Below are 20,537 nucleotides of genomic sequence, written 5' to 3'. Positions count from 1 at the left end.
GAGGCACATTGTTGCATATTTGATTAGAGCCGTTTAGCTATTCGTCTTCTCGCGGGAGCTGCAAAATGCAAAACGCTACTAAATATCTACCCGAGAAGATAGTGAAAAATTCCCCAAAAATAAACATAAAATAGTGACAAGAAGTTGCACAGAAAAAAATATTGCGTCTTCGTGGTACTTACTGGCTGATAAGCTGGTAGTTGGTTAAAGCCGTAAAGTGTGTGTGAGCGCGAACAGCAAGACGGATTTCCCGAGCGTCTGTCATCCAATAACAGCCCGCCGCTGCTGCTGCAGACGAAAATGAATTAGAATTCTCCGGCGTGAAATTTTTCAATATCCCGGCCCGTCGTAAAGCATGCAAACGCGCCCGCATGTAAAATGCGTCTCGGCGAACTTTTTCTCTTTTTGCGAATTTTCAGCAATTTGCGCAAGTGGGAAAAATCACGACAAATTGCGACAAGTTGTGAGGCAATAAACTTTATTAAAACTTTACTAATAGACAAAAAAATAGATAAAATCGCACACAATGTGTACGGAAATTAAATTTCGTTTTGTTGCAGTTTATTGCATCTACCGGTCTTTATGTGTGTGTTATTTTTTGATTGTATAAACCAGTGCATTGTATTAAAATCGACGCGATCGACAACCAAGTTCATAACGACCGAGGCAAGTTGTGCACAAAGTTGAATAGCTTCAACTCTTTTGTGCGCTTCATATGCAAATTGCAGCGCACGTAAAATTTTATCAAGTGCAGTGGTAATAAAAGCCACCTACACCTACACAACGTGTATGTAGAAATACACGGTTTGATAAAATTTGTCGAAATTTTTTTATTATATTAATTTTTGATTCGCACGTATGTGAGAAGCGCACAGCTTCTCGGATATTAATGCGAGCGATTTGTATGTATAAACGTCGAAGCGATCTATATCCGCGTGCGGGGTGGCATATTCAGCGACGCCGAGATTTCCACGTACGCGCCGTTTTTCCGCATGCAACTGCGATAAAATTATGTCACACGCCACCGGCTGCCGCAGTTTGCGACACGGAGTGTAAGCTACTGTTTATACAGATAATACTCGCGAAAAATCTATGGGTGGAATTCAGGCGGAATTTTAAAATTTCCACACACATACACACACACGGGTATTTGTGACGCAAAGAAAAGCGGCTTGAGATGTTTCTTTAGATAAATAGATTTTAATTTTGCTAAATCAATTTCTTAGGAATTATACGTTAAATTTAGAAAAATTTGCTTTTTTTATGGTTTAACACTTTTTACAATGTTTATATTTTTTAAATGAACATAAATTATATCAAAAATGATTTATTGCAATTTTTTTAACATTTCTGTATAAAAATAGCAAAAATTTCAATCTATAATATAAAAATGAATCGCAAAATGTGTTGGTATGCGCATAACTCAACAGCGACTAGACCAATTTGGCCAATTCTTTTTTTTAAATGTTTGTTAAAGTCCAAGGATGGTTTTTACGGAGAGAAAAATTCGAATAATTGTCGGGTAAACCCAAAAGACAGCCCTTTTCTATAAAATAAAAGTTGGCATTGAGATTCCATCATAGATATAGTTAAATTGTTAAATTATTACCAAATCTTTATATAATTAATTTCTTTAAAATAAAATTGCGAATCTTATTGATAGAATAGACGTAGTCTAGAACAAGAGAGTAAAACCGAACTACATTTTTATTAAACACTACTGGCACGAAGTCGCGGGTAAAATTTAGTTTTTTTAATGAAAATAGTAAAAATTTTTATTATAAAATTTAGATTTTTCCTATAATAAGTTGTTCAAAAAGGAAGAAAAATATGACTGAATCACATAAATCTTAATATTATTAAAAATTCATTTAATTTCCGGTTTTATCGTAATAACAAAACTGAAATAAACCTAGTTAATAGTTAATAACCCCTAGCTGCTAATAAAATGAAAAATTAAATATATAATTTAAGACAAGACGATTAAATTTTTACATTAAAAAATCAATAATAGATAAAATTATACTACCCATTAATAATTAATTGTTATGTGTCCTGATAGTGCAATTCTATGTTAAGTATTAATTTCGCTTAGCTTGTGTCCGTGTCTTTGTAGCACTTACAATTTGCATGACTCGCTAAACTTTGCAGCGTGTTTAAACTTTCAACTCTAACGCTGCAATCTTAGTGCGGATTCACAGTCGCTTGTTGCTTTCATGCTCATCGCAGGCATCGGCATATAATGTAGTTTTAAACACTCGCAAGCGCAAATTTTGTTATAGTTGCGCTGAAATTAATTCGATTCCGCAGTGATGCTCATATAGTACACAATACACAAACCATTGTGTGAATGCAGCGCAAATCTGCAGTTGTTGAAGGAATCCGTCTGTGTGCTCAACGTCGCTCAATGTTACTCAGTGTAATCCAATGTTATTGTGCTTTTGTGTGCGCGTACGTTTTACTGCAAAAGTAGCACTCGGGAGGAAGCTACTATTCTGCATAACATATAAAGTTATGACCAAATTAATTTTATGAGGGCGCGCGCGTGCGTTTGCGCAGCGGCGTTAAACTTTATATACAGACGGCGCGCGGTGGAGGCGCCGGGCGCACGAGCCTCGGAGTCGTTTGCGTGCCCGGCGCCTTCGCCATTGCGCTTGTTTGAACGCGTGTTTGTTTTTGTTTGGAAAACACGAAAAGCTCGCCTGAGTTTAGTTTAATTTACATATGTCGTTTTGTAATTATATATTAGACTAAACATACAAAGCGTGGTCGGCTTTAGTTTATGTTTAATTTAATTTTATTTTATTTAAAGAGTAAGAATTATTTTTGTTTTATTTTAACGATGGAGGGTATCGGTTAAACCTTCCACGTCCTGCAAATCTCCGCCGCGGCGATAGGAAAAAAGGAAGACATTGTTTCGCAGTTTCCTGCCGATTATTTTCCTCATCCACAGCGCCGGAGGCGGCGAAACGGAACGGACGCGATGCGGCGAGCGCCCCGCTGATTTCTTAACCTATTAAATAAACGTCGGAAGTGGATCGTAATGGTCAATAAGTGTCAAATATAGATAGGGAGTTTTCCCTGCTCGGATGCTCGTATCTCAGCCGCGCGAATTCCGGTCGGATCACGAAGTTTTTAGCTAGCAAAGTGAGCGCACACAGGGAAAGTTCATGACTTTTGAGATACCGAACACAAACTTTAAGTCTATCTTTATCTTAAAGACTTTTCTCCGCTCATATATTCCAAGATAAATTTAAAAATTAACACAAGTTTATATAAATATCCAACGTTTTATTAAATTATTCATGTTATATGAGTATTGTGCGTCGATCTCAGGCTGTTTCTCTGATATTGCGCTGATGGTGCGCTCGACGTCAAACATCTCATTGAATATTCAATTTTATTTGATACCATTCCGGATGTATTTTCTGTGTTTTTGCGCGCGCATAAAATCGAAACGTTTTGAATGACCATTTGGACATGTTCGCGCACTTACCTGCCGTTACGAAGAGCGAAATCCTCGCGCTTTGTTTCATATTGTTACTGTGTGACATGTTCGTAGTTAAATTGCGCTCCGGGACGTGACTGTTAACAGCCGAGCGAGAATAGCAGTTTTTTTATTAGAAATTCTATGACACAATGGAAATATTCGACATCATTATAATTTTTTTTATTAAAAAAATATTTAAAAATAGCAAAAAATCAACAATAATAGATAACAAAACAAAAAATACAATTTAATAATTGGTGCGGATAGTGGAGTGTTTAATTTGGTTGAAAAAATATCCTCGACATAAAATAATAAATTTGCATGAAAAGAATATTTTTCTTTTCGGTTTTATTACTCGTCGATAAAAAGCGAAGGACGAAAGTTTTTGCGTTTTACTAGAAATTTATTCATTGTTGTACTTTGTGATTGTTTTGTTTTATGTCTTTTTTCTTCTTGGAATTTACTCCTTGGTGCTTAGTATTTTTGTATAAATTGAGGTTAGATTTGTGTGTGTTTTAAAACACTAATGCACGTCGAGTTGTCTACATCTGCTCTCACGATGGAAGTAATTGCGACTTTGGAGCAACTCGGAAGCGATTTCGCCATTTTTGAAAGCGGTTTGCGAGACGTGGCAAGAGCGTAGACAAATAGTCCCGCGGCAGACACAATACAAACGGTTATTTATTGCGAACCGGGCGCGAACAAATGAACGCCGGTCGCGTTCAGGTTTTCTTCGCTCTCCGAACATCTCCGTACAAAAATGCTTGCCGAGGAACGCATTGGACTTTTGTCCGCATTATGCTATGCATAGAATTCGCATTTCCTTATTTCCGGTGTGTCTATTTGCGTTCGATGCACCATCTGCACCCGCATTAAGATCCACGCTTCGTTTGTCGTCCTGCCAAGGCCGTTCGAGTCAATAATAAAATCGAGAATGCAAATTTGTCGAGATGTGCTGCGCGACGTGTCTGCGCTGACTGGGAAATGAGAAAACGAGGAAAACAACGCCGCGGCGTTTTATATTATCCGGAAAGCGAGGAATATCATAATTTAGCTTATATTCCGAGACTCGAATTCGGAACTAACCGACTTGGCACAAAGGCATTTCTCTACTACTTTGCTATACACTCTGTTCAACACAAACGCATTTATTCCGAACATATTTCAATGCAAACATACGCGCAGCTTGACAAGCTGTATGAAAATCATTTCGGCTCAAAAAGCTGCCGGAAAGCTCAATCCTCGAATGTGTAAATGGGCATGCAAAAGGAGCCTTTCTATTTTCGCATTTTCTTCGCGCGCCCGAAATAGTTTTCCCCGTCGGAGCGGCGGAGCTTCTTACTTTGTGCCGTTTGGCTGTTTGTGCTTAACGTCCATCTTCCATTCTCATCGACCCAGCGGCGCTGCGAACGTTTAAGGTTATAATTGAACTGGAAGTCAACAAAGTCTACGCTGTGCTTTTGATTCGGTGCGTTAGAGGGGACGGCAAGTGGCCTTATTCAAATACGGACATGACGATTCACAGCACGACGCGAAAAACTGCGCTTTGAGGACCATCGAGGAAGCCTTCTTCCATTCGTATTGTATTCATGCGCGAGCGTTACAACCTCGTAACGCACACTTGTCATCGGGTAATTGTGAAGCGGGTAATTTCACGGGAAAATCAACTTTCGCCACTTTCATTTCCGCAAAGTTTGCTATTCAGCAAGTGAAATATTTGCATAACTAGTGCAGGTTTTTTAAAGTTATATAATTATCTAAAGAATTATTAAAAGTGCACAAAAAAATTATAAAAACTTTTATCCTTTGTTCTCCTCTTTAAAGATTTATTTTTTCAACTAAAAGTATCCTATGTCATTTTTCATAGCAAAATTTACCTTTTACCAAAAATTGATAAAAATTACTTCATTAGTTTAGGCCTGAACGAAGCACAAACATATTTTTTGCATTTATAATTCAAGTATTAATTAAAAACACATTGTATATGTGTTTATAAATGACACCCTTTCACTAAACTTCGTCCAGGATACTAGTTCGACCATAGAAAGCCCAATTTCCGACAAGAATTCGCCCGAATCCTGGCCGAACTTGAACTTCACGAGTCCTTAACTTCTCGAAATAGATCTTGACGAGCGTGTGACGTCGACTCTCACCGCAGAGTTCTCCCATCCCTGTCGCATCCTCATCCCGAAGTTCGTTTCCACGTAATTACTTCAAAACTGAAACCGAATGTGTTTCAATGCCTTTACGTCTCCACCAGTGCGAATAAGGACTAAACTAAGGACTAAAGATTTCGGGTGTAGCTATCTCTTCTCATGCATACACTCCACCACACTGCTGAATTCACTCTGTACACCTGATTATTATTCGGTGTTTCACATCATCTTAGCCCAGTGTGTCTGCTTGGTAGGCACTAAGTCGAATGAAACCGAAACTTACTTGGCTGGTGATTTACATATTGTTCCGTTTTCCATGTTCCAGGCACGTCGGCGACTCGTCGGTGCGTTGTGTATGCCCGAATGGTTATCGCGGAGAACGCTGTGAGAAGCGAGCCGAGGAATCGACGGACGAGCAAGGTAAAAACCGATGAGATTTACAATTTACCAGTTGGTACACATGTTTCACGTCCGCCCATGAACACAAACTTAAACAAAACACGAGTTATTTTTTGCGCGTGTAAATATCAAAGTTACCGTCGTAAATTCACGTATAAATCATGGGTTTAATTGTTTGCCATGGGGTTTAATTTTAGTATATACAATGTGTTCAGAGGGCACATTAATGTAAAATAATTTTTTGTTAGAAATTAATCGTGATAGTTTAAAATTTGTTAGTTTTTACAACTTTTGTGTGCAGTGTAGATTGTGCTGGATTGTCTGCATGCAAAAACCGAACGTTTTTGATAAGGATAATCTCGGACTATTGTCCTAGGCATCCGGCGTTTTTATTGCGACTGTGCGCGACAATTCATGCGGGTCGACACGCTTCGTTTGTGCAAAACCCCGACACCCACACATTAAAACAAAGCCGGCGTCGGTGCAAGGCGAAAAAGCAAGCCGAGGGGGCGCGCATTGCGAGCGTCAACAACGTCTGTAAAATGTGTTGCGGGCACCCGGAAGACTCCCACCGTAATTACGCACTTTATGTACGTTTTTTATTCATTTGACGCCTTGACACCACTTGCACAATCACTGCTGGAATATAATTATAGTATTTTTTCGTAAAGATAATTTTTGATAAGTTTTAATATGATTAGAAGTGCTGACATAAAATTAAATAGCGATTTTTGTAAGACGCCGGAAAAAACTTTGTGGATTTTAATTAAAATTAATCGCAAGCCAATCGGGAATTTCGCCCGCGCACATTTCGGCACACGAAAACGATAAAATAACATGCGCCGCGCATTAAGACTTTTCGCAAACTTTCCATTCGGTTATCGGCAATAACACCGAAAAGACGCGGCCGGCGCAAAAGTTAAACTTAAACATGAAGTAAATACACTCAAAATTACGGCCGCCGAGAGGAAAATATCCGAGAGCAAATAATGACGCAAAGAGTGCCAAAGAAGAGAACTAATTCGTTCGCCGAGTTGCCTTTTTCCGGAGCGCAAACAATGCGAGTGCTTTGCGAGCCGAGTTAGTCCAGCCAACGCCAAACGCAATAAAGAAACTATGCAGTGCCACTAGTCGTAATTTAATTAGTCCCGAATTCATTATTCAGGTAAATAATTCATGGCGTAGTTGTACTTGAAGCACTTCCACGCCACTCGGAAAGTCAGCAAAAGTTTTATTTAACTTTAACGATGATTAGAGCGTAAGAGTTTATTTCTCCCGCTGAGATTTTGGTATTTCGGCATCTTGGCAACGTCCAGCACCAGACAGAAAATTAACGAATGCAATGAGGGCGAGAAAATTCGACTTGATGGCAAAGTTAAAGTTTCCTCAGCCGTGTGCGTTGATGCCTTTGCTCATTTCGCTGTGGTCGCGCATCCGCATCTCTGGATTGATTTATAACTTCTTAATTATAATTAATTCGAACGGCTTTCAGAAATAAATTACGATGGGTGCTCGTGTTTATTTTGCCTCGGTTCGTTCGAAGTACGCATTGTTCGCCGGCCTGCGTTGCCATCCGGGAGAAAGTCGACTCTTGACTCTTCGAGAGCTTTATAACGGCGCTCGGCGCTCCGGGGGAAAGCAGCAAACAAGCGCATAAGCGTTTTCGGCGCACCACCGCTTGTAAATAAACCAACAACCATCAATTCACTCGCAAAACGGGCACTGTCAAATGTGACGCACTTTATTACTCCTTTTTCGAACCCCCAGCGGTAGCAAAACCAGCATAAACCGCAAGCTGTCTCTTGCGCTGGATAGCCGAATAGAAAAATGAAAAACCCACAACCTTTTTTCGCATCGCCTGCAGCCGCCCGTAACAAATTCGTTGTTTTCTTCGATTTGTTGCGATGCTTTTCTTCTCTAGCTGCTAGTTTGTTTTGTATTTGTGTTTTCCTTCATTCCGGAGTAAATTCGTTTAAGTTTAAACTAAAGTGTTTATTCTCACTCTACTTTCGAGAACAATAGCAACAATGCATTGTTTGTTGTTTTTTTCGTTGCAGGGGTTCATTTTTTTTCATATACTTAGAGTCATCATGCGCCGCGTTGCTTGCGGAAAAGTTGTGAAAATCTTCAGCACAACTTCGTAATGTACTAGAGGCGAAATGCAGAACTGCACCAGTGCAGTGCAATTTTGATCCGACAATCATCCGCAAACTTGAAGCAAAAGTTTTGTTTCCCAGAGTGCGCTATGCCATCACGTGGAGGAATATTAATATATATTAGTTACACTTTGGCAAAGTATTGCATTTGTTTTAAACTTTTACGTGATAAGTTAAAATATTATTTTAGCCCTCTGGTGGGTAGTTACGAAATTAAATCGTACATTGTGGGTTGCCTACAGTATCTCAGATTTTCGAACAAAAAATTCAGATTTTGTTTTTTATTGTAATATAATTATGTAGTTTGAAGAATTTGTTGATTGCGTGAGGTTTTATCTCAAGATTAATGTCTAATTACACGAAAATGAACATCGCGCTCACTCTTTCATAGCGCCTGGCGCACGATGTGCACACGCGTAATTGTCTTCGACGCTGATGTTTCTATTACGCTCTCGTCTGACGCTAGACGTAATCCGATTTAATAACATACCGCACGATGGATAATTGCGCCATCCGCCATCCCGCCCTCGCGCGTTAAGTGCCCGCTTCCGCGTTGTTTCCAATTTCGGCATATCTCAGCCTCCGCCGCCAACTGCTTACTCCTAACATGTAGCTGGTAACATGCTTAAGGAATTATGCGCGTACGCGGTGTGTAGTGGATATATACGTGCATGTAATTTCATGCGAAAATTAGTTACGAGTTAAGATGTGTGCTTAATATGCGCCTGAAAACGCAGAAAATCGTCGACGCATATTTTGCGCTGCGGCGGAGACGCTGCCGAGTTGACGCTTGGGGGTTTGAGGTGGGTTGTTGGCGGGGGAGAGCAATCTAATCCGCGGAATGTATTCTTTCGACGATGCATAAATAATGCGCGTGCTTATTCGCATGCAAACACGGCGGCGCGCGCGCGCATTCAGCACGAAAACAAGTTGGAAGCACCGCCGCCACTGCCGCCGCCGCCGCCGAGTGTATGAGAGTGTTTGCGAAGTTGCGGTTGCACCCCGCGCAACGCAATTTATACGGAATATTAAAGCGCAGAGGGTTGCGCGACGTTTGTACTAGCGCCGCCGGAATTGGAGTCGGAGCCGAAGAACGAAGCATTCGCTATTTTTGTAACAATAATTTTCCGGCGCAGACTTATTAGGATTTGCTTCCAAGAGTTCCATTTCTGCGCGCATTCTGTGTACTACGTGGCGAAAAGGGAGCGAAGGGAATTGCCAAATTTCGGTGCGAAACAACAAAACACGAAAAGAGCCTGAACCCCAGCCAAGGCGTATGCGAAAGTTTACTTTTCTACCCCCCGACGTCCTTAGTCATGTTTAGATCTGATGTTGCTCCGCCAGCAGACGCAGGTGATTGTTGAGCACCTCGAAGTACACGGCTGAGTGTGGCGCAGGCTGGCAATAATGTCGAAACGCCACCAGAACCAGCGCCATTCATCCAACCACACCAACTTTACTCGGCGCGCAAAACGACCGAACGGCAAACACTCATTTCTTACGCCCGCAATTTCGAAACGTCAGTCTCAAGAGTCATAATTAATTTGAGATTTCATGAACCTTATTCAAATGATTCAAATCTTGCTTTAATTAGTGTTCCATATATACTTATATGGGTGTTTCTTTGTACCGCACACAACAATATTATGCTGAAATTGCCAAAATATGGCGCACGTCACGCTTGAAAGTGGCGATACATGCATGTTGGGTTGCGCACTTTCGCAGCGTATAAATAAAGCGCTCTCCCGGCGGGCGTTCGCGCTGCTCGCGATTAGTATTCAGGTCTTTTGCGGGGTTTCCTTCTTTCATTACGACCATTACGGGGATAACTGAAGTGGGCGTTTGAGGTAATACACTAACCCACGAAGTGTGCTCGCCCTCTGTTCTCGCACACATACCAAGTTACATTCGAGCCGTTTACACTGTGGCTACCTACGCAAAGAAATAGTCTAAGAATGAGGTTAGGTTACAGTGTGGGTGTAAAATATAAAGCACGAACCACGCCATGCCAAAGACTCATTCTGTATTCAGCGCGAGAGATGAGCAGCAACCTCAAGGAGTTCATATTTTTGTTAATTTTCCGTTTGTTGCCGCAGCGTGTGCATAACAAGTAACAGCAATCCGTGAGGTGCAGTAGACGAACTCAAAACGTGAAATTGCACCCGCTGTATGAATATTACTCTATATTATACTATATGTGCACAATGTGAAATGAAAGCTGATATCACCATAGTTTTCTTGTTGTGATACTAGGTTTTGAATTCTCATTTGCATTGCAATCGCACCCGCATTGAACTCGTCATGGTCAAAGGCCATCACACGTGAGTGCGCATAGCTTTCCAACGCATACAATGCAATCCTTCCAATCTGGAACAACGCCTAGATTCTGATAAACTGGATGCGCTGAGGCGTTAATACATCTCCGCTCACATTGCAATCATAAAGCCATCAAATGCAACATTGCAATTGGATGCTTTGCATTTTGAATGGCATTAATGCTCGTCTAGTAACCCACGTTAATTAATGAGAAAGTCGGACTTAGTCTTGGATTTAATTTAAACGATTCGCTTTGATCGTGCTCTTGAACTCTTGTAGTTTGGCCGAAAACGCTGACAGTTACGAGAAAGGTGGAAGTTCGTCGGAAGGTGGATTTGAATAAGCGGCCGGGTGGACTTTGGACTTTCAAAGGACCTAATTTATACGTTTAATAATCCTACCGGAGGGAAAGCTTGCGCTGCGCGTTACTTTGCGCAATTCGAAACGACAGCGCCAGAAACTGAAATCTTAAAAAATCCCTCGTGTAATTTAATAGTCTTTTCGCAATATTTCAAAGAGCTAATTTACGCAATTGCCATCAAAGCCAAACCCCAAATTATAAAAATTAAATTATTTTGTTTTATATTTAATTAAATAATGCTCGCATTACAAAAACAATTTTTTGCTTAATTTAAATACTTTACACGAAATATTAGCATGCAGTAAATTTTAATTTCAATTCATTTTATACTTTGTGATATGCGCTACCCGGCTGAATTTACATTGTTTAAATTTGCAGTAACGAACTAGCTTCCAACGCAATAATAAACGTACAATATTTGCACGAGCGCGTAATTACTATTAACAATTCAAACACAATTTACTGCAGTAAACCTAACAAGGGAACAGCCAACAATAATATTAAATCTAAAGTTTAGCAAAACGTGACTAAAAAATCGCGCCGCTTCGCAAACACAAATTATTCAAACGTTTGACGCAAGTTTACATCGGATTAGTTTAAAGTTTCTCACTTATTCTTGTGTATATATTATTTATAGTTGTTTTTTAAGGGATTATCATGTCTGAAACTTGGATTATAAACTAGTGTTGGGTAAAACAGTTGAATAATCAAATTGTTTGGGTAATCGTACTTCGCATGTGAAGATATTGCAGATTGATGTAATTTACTCGTCGACATGTCAAAATTTAAATCAGACAAGTCAATTAATGTGCGAGACAAGTGAATTTCGCATCGCCGCGATTGTCTAATTGGATGTTAGACGCCAGTGCGGTTGCCTAACACGCGTCTTGGATACACTTGTTAAGTAGGGTAGCAGTAGCAGGGTTGGGTAGCTCTCAGCGTATGCCACCCGCACGGCATGCGACGCACGCAATTCTGCAACTTGTACACGCTCGAATCACGCTGCTGCGGAGGGAAAACGTAAATTAAATTAGCCGGTTGGAGCTCGGCTAAACGGTAAATTAAATGCGAGGAAAACATTCGAGAGGCAATTTGGTTACATTGCGCGTTTGCACACGCGGTGAGCATCACTACACTAGTAGTGCACCTCGAGTGTTTTCCGGCTTCCTGGCGTTTTGTAATTCTCTATAAATATTAAGCGTGTTTTAATTCGGTTTCCTGTTACACGGGTAGTTTGCGAGGTATAAAACTTACGAGCGTTTCCACCCTGCGTAAAAATTGAGCGCGCCGCTAAGTGGGAAATACGTTTCCGGTCGAAGCGGCAATAAAACCGCCGACTTTACAGTCGCCGACCTCTGTCATTAGTCGGCGGCGGCGGCATCCAACGTGCGCGAAATTGGTTAGCGCCGCCGCGTGTGTTCGCAAACATTCAGCGAACGTTTTGTTATATCGCACACTTTGCATGCGTTTTAGAGTCGAAATGTATAAATATAAAGCACACCGAACGCGTTTAATTATCTAATGAAGTAATGAAGTAAGTTATAACTTTTAAGCGCGTAACAAATTAAGCCCGTTGACTGTTACTCAAACCGCTCGAAACTTAATGCGCACAAAAGCGAAGCGTAAGCCCATCACGCCAGGGAGCACAAAAGAGTGCCGAAGGGTTATTAACTAACCGCACACCACCGGCAACCGGCGGCCACAAATGCCACAAACCTCCAACCGCGCACAACGGCCAACAGCAGACGCAAGAATATTATAGTGGTAATAAAGTCCAAGCGCGCGTAAAACCGAAAAAGTGCCTTCGAAATGCTTCAACTTTTAAAAAACTCTTCACCATCCTCTGACATTGTATAGTTCATTTTATCATGTTTCATATTAGTCTTAATGAATGCTTAAAACTTTTCTCATTCCACTCTCGCACCGCAAATGTAAAACATTTCCGCTTTTGTTCAAACACATTTCTTGTTGCAGGATGTGAGCGTTGTTTTGTCACTTGTCCTTTTGATGGTGTCATGGCGAACGCCTGCAAGTGTCCCGAAGGAAAAAACGCAACACTTGGCGATGGTAAGTGCTGAACACATTGTATATTCCACACTTTTAGTCGATACGGCTTCCGGTTTGAATTAGACATCAAGGGATATTTACCTGCAGCCGGAAATTGTAACTTAATACCGAACAGGAAGTAGAATAACTCATGCTAACAAGTGAATAGTATCGGAGAGCTTCCAGCGTTTTAGCATTGTTTAAAACACCCACTTCCGAGTTGAAGTGAGTTAAAGACGTTGTCTAATTATAAACTTTCCCGGCCAATTCGTATCCGTCTTCTTCGACACAATACGCTACGCGTTGAAAGTTTTATTCAAGTTAGCCGCCTTGTTACATATGTTAAATTTATAAGTGTCTAAACAAAACTCTTTTCAAACACTCTGTATAATAGCTTAGTGGAACTTAGTTTGCAACAGCGCTCATGTTGCTTGATGCAACAGTTAAGAATGTGTAACTTTCCTCCGGTGTACAACGTAAGAGACGTGATCGTAAATACCTTGCACGTTTAATTAGACTTTAATAATTACGCGTCGTTATTCTGATAATTGGCAATTACATTTTAAAACCCGCGCGCGCATACATTTCTCTCTCGGGTGTACGCTCGGCAACCAACACAACAGGCATAACTTACCGACCAGCGGCGATTAGCAGGCATTTTCATTTTCGTTTCCTGCCGACTAAGGGGAAAATTTTATTACGCCGAGAGCGCTTGATTACACATTGAATATGTTTGCGCGGCGCATAATAACGATCTCGGTTATTATCGTTGTTTTCACAGTCTATAAACACTACACTTAGATTGCGATTAGGGACACGATGATAAAATAAATATAATTTTTGCGCTTTTGGGTATAAAACATTCAAGTGGAAAATTTAATCTAAGCAAATCGGAATGTCGTAACGTAAAACTGCAAATGACAAAAATATATACGGTATAGGCTATTAGTAGGTAGATGGCGCGCTAGGAAATGTAGTTACATAGCGCAGGATTTCATTATCGTAATGCGGGCGTGCGTCGATGCGATGGCGGCGAGAAAATTGGCAATGCACTGCGGGTTAATACCCGCACAACTAGATTTCAGCAGCAATGGTGGTGATTGGCGTAATTTTCACAATTTCCTAAAATTAACCGTCACACATCCAATTTGCACTTCACAGATTTCTATATGCATGTATTTTTAGTTTAAAGTTTAAACTCACAGGTGGCACCACTGGTGAAATGTATGTAATGCAGGTGTAAATTAATGCGAATGCGCTGGGTGCTAATGCGACGACGCCATTAGCTTTAGTTTGTAGTTTAATGAGCGCACGCTTGCTTTGTACCTACGTGCGGCGCTTTACCCGCCTCGTTACTTGCTGCAATCGGGGATAAAACTTGTAAAACCACACCAGCTAAGGTGTTTCCCTTTCTTTATTTACCCTGGCGCTGCGGTCGTGCGGCGAACGCTAACGTTAACTGCTAACGGCGTGAGCGGAGCAACGCCCGAAATGTACAAAGTGCCATCAGTGAGGCGGCAAACTGCCTGGCAGAAGAAGAGATCGCACCGACACGATCGCACTGTTATTCTGTGTGTTACGCTGTGGCCGCTGTACGAAAACGACGCGCAATGAATTTTATTCGCTTTTATTTTTGCGCTTGCTTTACGACCGCCTTCGGGAGCGGCGGAGGGACAACTCTTGTTCTACGCTCGGCGGACCACACGCAATTTTAAATAAAAAACGAATAATTGTTATGCGCCACAATAGGAAAAGTTGAAAGTTAAATGTTAGAATGAGGGTTGGATATAACCGCACCGCCTCCGGCATGTTACACATACATTGAAACATTGGCGCATAAAAAAGCTGTAATTTTTTTTAGGCAAGTGCAAAGTAAATCTAGGGTTTCTTGGCATTTGTGTTGCCTATGTTTAGCAATCGGTAAAGATTAAGCGCTACTTTCATGTGAGATTTCCGAACTTTATCGGCGTGAAACGAATTGCTAAATGTAGCGGCGCCGAAATTCTCATCAGCTTCAATCGTCTGTCCCGTGCGTCATTTTTGCGCGTAAAATGTCGCGATATATTTTGTCGCTGCAATCGTTGGTGTAAGTAAGGTAGACTATAAGTGGCTTTCAATGTTTGAGCGCTACTCGAGCATGCTGCGAATTTACGACCGTGTAGAGTCAACCACCGCCCACCGAGCAGGCGTGTGTTGTGTGTGGCGGGCATTTCTCAAAAGTAGCTACCTGTGTGTATCAGTAGGCAACCCATTCAACACGCCTGGAAGCTGGAAGAATTTATCGCATCCCGGGCGCGATATTTCAATAACAACACGTATAACACACACGCGCCCGCCGTCTAAGGAGCAAAAAGGACCTCGGGACGAGGGTTGAAAGTCTAATTTACTATATATGTATATATTATAGTGTGTGCGGCGTCGAGTGGGTTGCCTACGAGTACATCGCGTATCGCTCTTTCGTCGTGCGTTTCGCACCCCGTAGGAAATCACAAGACGTCACATAAATCAAACGCAAATTCACCTTAACGCGCACCGCCACCACCGCCGGCGCCGGCGAAACATAGCGGGAAATATGCGGGCGAATATATGCGATGCGAAATTGTCGTCGTAACTCATACGCGCGCGCGCCCTGCGACGACCGAACGATATTTGCCAAAATTAAATCAATTTCGCATATAGGCCCGTAACCAACCACTACGCTTATACCCACTACCCTTATATGACACCATCGACGCGCTTGCTTACCGCGAGGGAAAATATTTACGAATGTTGGGCGTTTATTTACGCGTCACAATCGACTGCAATACACGTTGATATTAATTTAAGCGAATTTCGATATTTCGGTGAGTGTTATTTATTTTAGGATTTGACAGTGTCGCCGTGCGCGAATGAATGGCAATTGAAAACAATTAACGCGAAACGCTGATAGAAAAACAATTTATTACGATAATTAATTTCGACTAATGGTCGCTTTCGACGGTGTAAATATTTAATTTGCTGCTCGGGCTTAATCTGCAAGTGTCATTTCATATTATTTGTTTGTGGGAGATTTATTAATATGAAAAGTAATTAATCGTACGGAATAATAGTAAATGTATAATTCACTTGTGATAAATAAAAAATATATATAATATAACAATGAATCCCAAAATCTGTTGGAATGCGCATAACTCAACAACGCTTTGACCAATTTGGCCAATTCTTTGTTTAAAACGTTTGTTTAAGTCCAAGGATGGTTTTTACGGCGAGAAAAGTTTGAATAATTGCCGGGAAAACCCTAAAGACAGCCCTTTTCTATACTATTAAAGTTGGCATTGAGATTCAATCATAGTTATAGTTAAATAGTTGAATCCGAGATGGCGCGCTGAAGTGCATTATTAGCAATTCTTTATATAATTAATTTCTTTAAAATAAAATTGCAAATCTTATTGATATAATTGACACATACCTACTATGTCTAGAAAAACGAATTATATTTTTATTAAACACTACCGGGACGAAATCGCAGGCTGGTAAAAATATAAATTTTAGAAATAACAAAAAAATTGATAAATAGTTGAAAATAGTAGATTTTGGTAAATAATTTAATATACTTTGTTCTGAAAGCATAAAATAGCCCGCAAAAATATCTCACAGATGACGATGGATAAAAAAAACATATAGTCATTGTTCTTCTGCGAGTGTAAAAATTGAATGACGAACAAAAACGTTCTGATAATTGTTTTCCGGCAACGCGCACGAAAATTTTAATCTTTTGTTTTGGCGTCCGAGAAGAAAAACGCGTAATCTCGATAAATCAAGAAGCGCGCTCCGCGGACGATCATGAAGCGTCAATTAATCTTCGCCAAAACAAACAGACGCTGTTCGAACGCACAAGTTTTATTTCGTTTCCATTTTTCTATCAAAGCCATCCAGGCGAAAATCACCACCACGCCGTGCAGCTAGCAAAGTATTTTAATTGAACCTTTTATGATCACTCTTGAGTTGTGATTTTTGATTCCGCGCAATATACGCACTGCATTTGCCGTGAAACAAAAGAATCCACAATAAAAGATATGATTTCATGCATGAAACAGAATAATGGTATTATTTCGCGTTTGGGCGAGAGGAAAAAATTCGCTGGTTATGACCGAGAGCGTGAAGCTTATTGTGCGTTTGTGATACAATGACGAGGCATGTTTTCGAACACATCGTTAACGTCCGCAGCGCTCGGCGAAAATTAATTGTCTCTAACCGCGAAAACGTTTTGCGCTCCATAACCCCCTCGACCATTGAGGACGCGCATTGCTGGTCGCCTCGCCTCCATCACGTGTAGACTCTAGGTATTCAATAGTGCGGGGACGACACGTTTGACTGAAGGATCACAAGCAATTATTACATATGGAACTCGTGATTTGAATGAAGTGCCATCGTGCGAAATCGTTTTCAATTTTGATGATTTGTAGCTTCATCGACGAGTGGTGATGATTTCATATTCACGTGCAGAACATTTGTTTTTTGGTTCTGTTTTTTGCGCCAGGAATGTATTCATTTTCCCATCGATATTACAATAAAATTGGTTGCATACAACATTTTTCCGTGATACAAGTGAAACTCAATAATCCGCTTATTCGACATTGATGTCTATTTTTTGGCCGGGAAAACAAGGTATTTTTAACGAATGCTAAGCTTGTCAATGTAGGCCGATTTTTAGCCTGCGCGTGTTCATAATATATTTATGATATTATGCACAAAGTCAACCTGAAACTTGAAGGGAATTTTCATCCGAAAGTTACACAACTCAGCGGCGGCACGCAGAAAAAGACGAAAATACGCAGCCCAATTTGTAAAGTACTTAAAACTTGTTTCCTTGTGTCACAAATTTGCATAATGAAATTAAAGTTAAACAATTTAAATAAATTTAAATACATACAAGCCGGTGATAATTTCGAGAAAACATAACTTCTTATTTTTCCATATTTTTATATTATAGTAACTAAGTTATTTATTTTTGCCTGTAGATACTGTCAAGTAACTAATTAGAAATAAAAACCTGTCAAAAACAAATAATTGAACCATTAATTGACTTCAGAATACTTACAATATCTATAATATAAAAATGAAACAACAACTGATTTTGTCTGTTGGTAAGCACATAACTCAACAACGTCTTTACCAATTTAGCCAATTATTTTTTTAAATATTTGTTAAAGTTCAAGGATGATTTTACGACAAGAAAAATTCGAATAATTGCCAGGAAAACCCCAAAGACAGCCATTTTCTATAGAATAAAAGTTGGCATTTAAATTCAATCATAGTTATAGTTAAAAAGTTGAATCCGTAATGGCGCGCAGAAGTGCAATATTAGCAATTCTTTATATAATTAATTTCTTTAAAAGAAAATTGCGAATCTTATTGATAGAATTGACACAAACTATGTCTAGAACAAGAGAGTAAAAACGAATTACATTTTTATTAAACACTGCCGGGACGAAGTCTCGTGCAAAAGCCAGTAAAATATTGATTTATTCAGAAACTTTAATTTAAAACAAAAACACAAAAAAGTTCAATTTAATCCTTTTTTATTTATATATTTTTAAACTTTTAGAATTTCAGAAAGTTCCCGAATACAATGAACATTATTAATGATTGTTTACTCTGTCGCTGCCATCCTGCCATTTTCTCCGCCCGGAAAATTCCAATATACATCAAGCTCGACGTCTCGAACGCAACATGCACACACCCACGCACCCACACACATATATATATGTATAGGTCGTGTGTTCATTTCGGTGTAAACTACCTGCTGGGCGGCAAACTGCAAACAGCAAACCGTAAACTGCAAACAAAACAAGTGCAATTCGTGAAACAAGCGCGCCGAGCACCGCATCAACACACAGAAGTATAGAATGACGCGAAATTTGCCGTGTTTGAAAATGGCCGGCAAACCGAAAACCGTGTGTGCAGGAGTCAACGTCAACGATTTATCTATTTTAGCGTTCGTCGGTGCGCGGCTTGTTACAACCCGTTACAATACAATCAGATCAATTTGATTTTCACGTAGTGGAGTTTTTGCACGCGGTGGATTCGTTCGCGTTTTTGGATTTTTGAATGTTTGCGACGATTGAGAGCTGCCTGGCATTCATGTTCCGCGCGCTCGCGGAAATTTATGCGTCGTTGGGAAATTTCGGTTTTTATTACATATATATATTTGTCGCGTATCTGGCGTGCGCGCGCGCGTTTCACACAAATCACTTCCGTTACATATTCCAACCTCCCCGGATGTGCGCGCGTACTTTTATCGTGCGGAAATTTTATATTCAAATTATCACAAATTCCGATTGCGGGCAAAAAAGAATTAAATTTTTTTATGGTGAATACTCGTTACTCACAATCGGAACTAATTTATTGATGGTAGGTTATGTAAATTTTTGAGGTTATAATAAGATTTTACAATTTTTTTACCTTTAGAAAGGCAGTGAATACTGCTGTAAAAGTAAAAAATACGCAGAGGCACTTAGAGCACCGTTTGCATTAATTTTTATTGCGTGTTAACTTCAGCATGCTTCAATGCCTGCGCGTTAATTTAATTCTAATGAGAATTCATATTCATATGCACATGACTCATAAAGTACAAAGGCGTCACATTTTCAAAAAGCACGAATAAAAAATCATTTTTCTCTCATCTTTCTACGCCCGGCCGGTGAATGAACTGTAGATATACGTTGTACTAAATTGATCTATACATAATTCATCAACGTCTGCAACCAAATATACAAACTCAAGGTGAATGCGTGAGGTCTTAGCGTAATCCTGGTTGTCTACGTTAATAGCCTGAAAAGACTATTCCGTTTGCAGCCGGCCAAGGAGGACGCAAAATGCAAATGAGAAATATGAATTGCTGCAACATTCATGATTAAGTACGCCGAGCCTGCTAGTGCGCTGCGAGCTAATTAGCATATCAGGTGAATTACTCGCTCACTATGCATCCTGTGATGCATATTAGATCCGAAGCTTCCAACCGTCAAATGAAACTTTGCTGAAATTATTTATGCACGATTGGGTGGTTTATGACGGCATCTGTCAAACACACACCCAACACATTAAAATCTAAACGGAAACGAAACTTAATTATGTTAATGGTTTTAAATGAACTATTGATGAGTACTCTATTATTAACACCATTGACACGTTAATGCACTTAAATGATGCATGATTAAATATGTGACGTTTGGAACAATGTGCTAATTAAATATCAAACCACCGCAACAATCAAAAATCTGCACGGGATTTCAGTTAGTGCATTTAATTCCGCTCGTATTTATTTTGGCATCGGGCAATGATCGGCTTGAATGCGTTCGGCGAAACGCGCGAGTTGTAAAGCTATGCATATAGACGCATCGCAATTAATTGTTTGCTCTCATCACGGAGCGAGTGTCGGCGAAAGAGAATGCAGAGATGCGCTCCACGCGTAAATCCAGCGGCATATCCGCTCGAAATTGTAGAATTACAGTGCGCAAATCTTTCTGGCAGGCAGCAAACCTGGGCACGTGCGTTAATCAACGCATCGAGGGTGGAGATGATTGAGGGAATGTGAATCTATTGCAATTAATTTGTGTAGTCATTGTTAGGAG

The 20,537-nt window shown here is 40.2% G+C and overlaps 1 protein-coding gene across 1 annotated transcript in view; it reads left to right on the top strand.

Moving 5' to 3' along the window:
* The window catches only part of LOC135804357 (uncharacterized), an 82,531-nt gene that overhangs the window by 48,463 nt on the left and 13,531 nt on the right, over positions 1-20,537 (top strand). Inside the window, exons 4-5 of the mRNA XM_065318221.1 lie at positions 5,972-6,066; positions 12,853-12,945. Of these exons, the coding sequence (XP_065174293.1) occupies positions 5,972-6,066; positions 12,853-12,945 (188 nt within the window). The remainder of the gene's footprint in view (positions 1-5,971; positions 6,067-12,852; positions 12,946-20,537) is intronic.

Source organism: Atheta coriaria, unplaced genomic scaffold (genome assembly GCF_025399875.1).
Source record: "Atheta coriaria isolate IRGN ID8LTWV9N9 unplaced genomic scaffold, Caltech_Dcor_3.1 hic_scaffold_3_pilon, whole genome shotgun sequence".
NCBI classification, from domain to species: domain Eukaryota; kingdom Metazoa; phylum Arthropoda; class Insecta; order Coleoptera; family Staphylinidae; genus Dalotia; species Dalotia coriaria.
The sequence above is the reverse complement of the archived record's forward strand: the minus strand, read 5'-3'. Positions and strand labels throughout refer to the sequence as shown.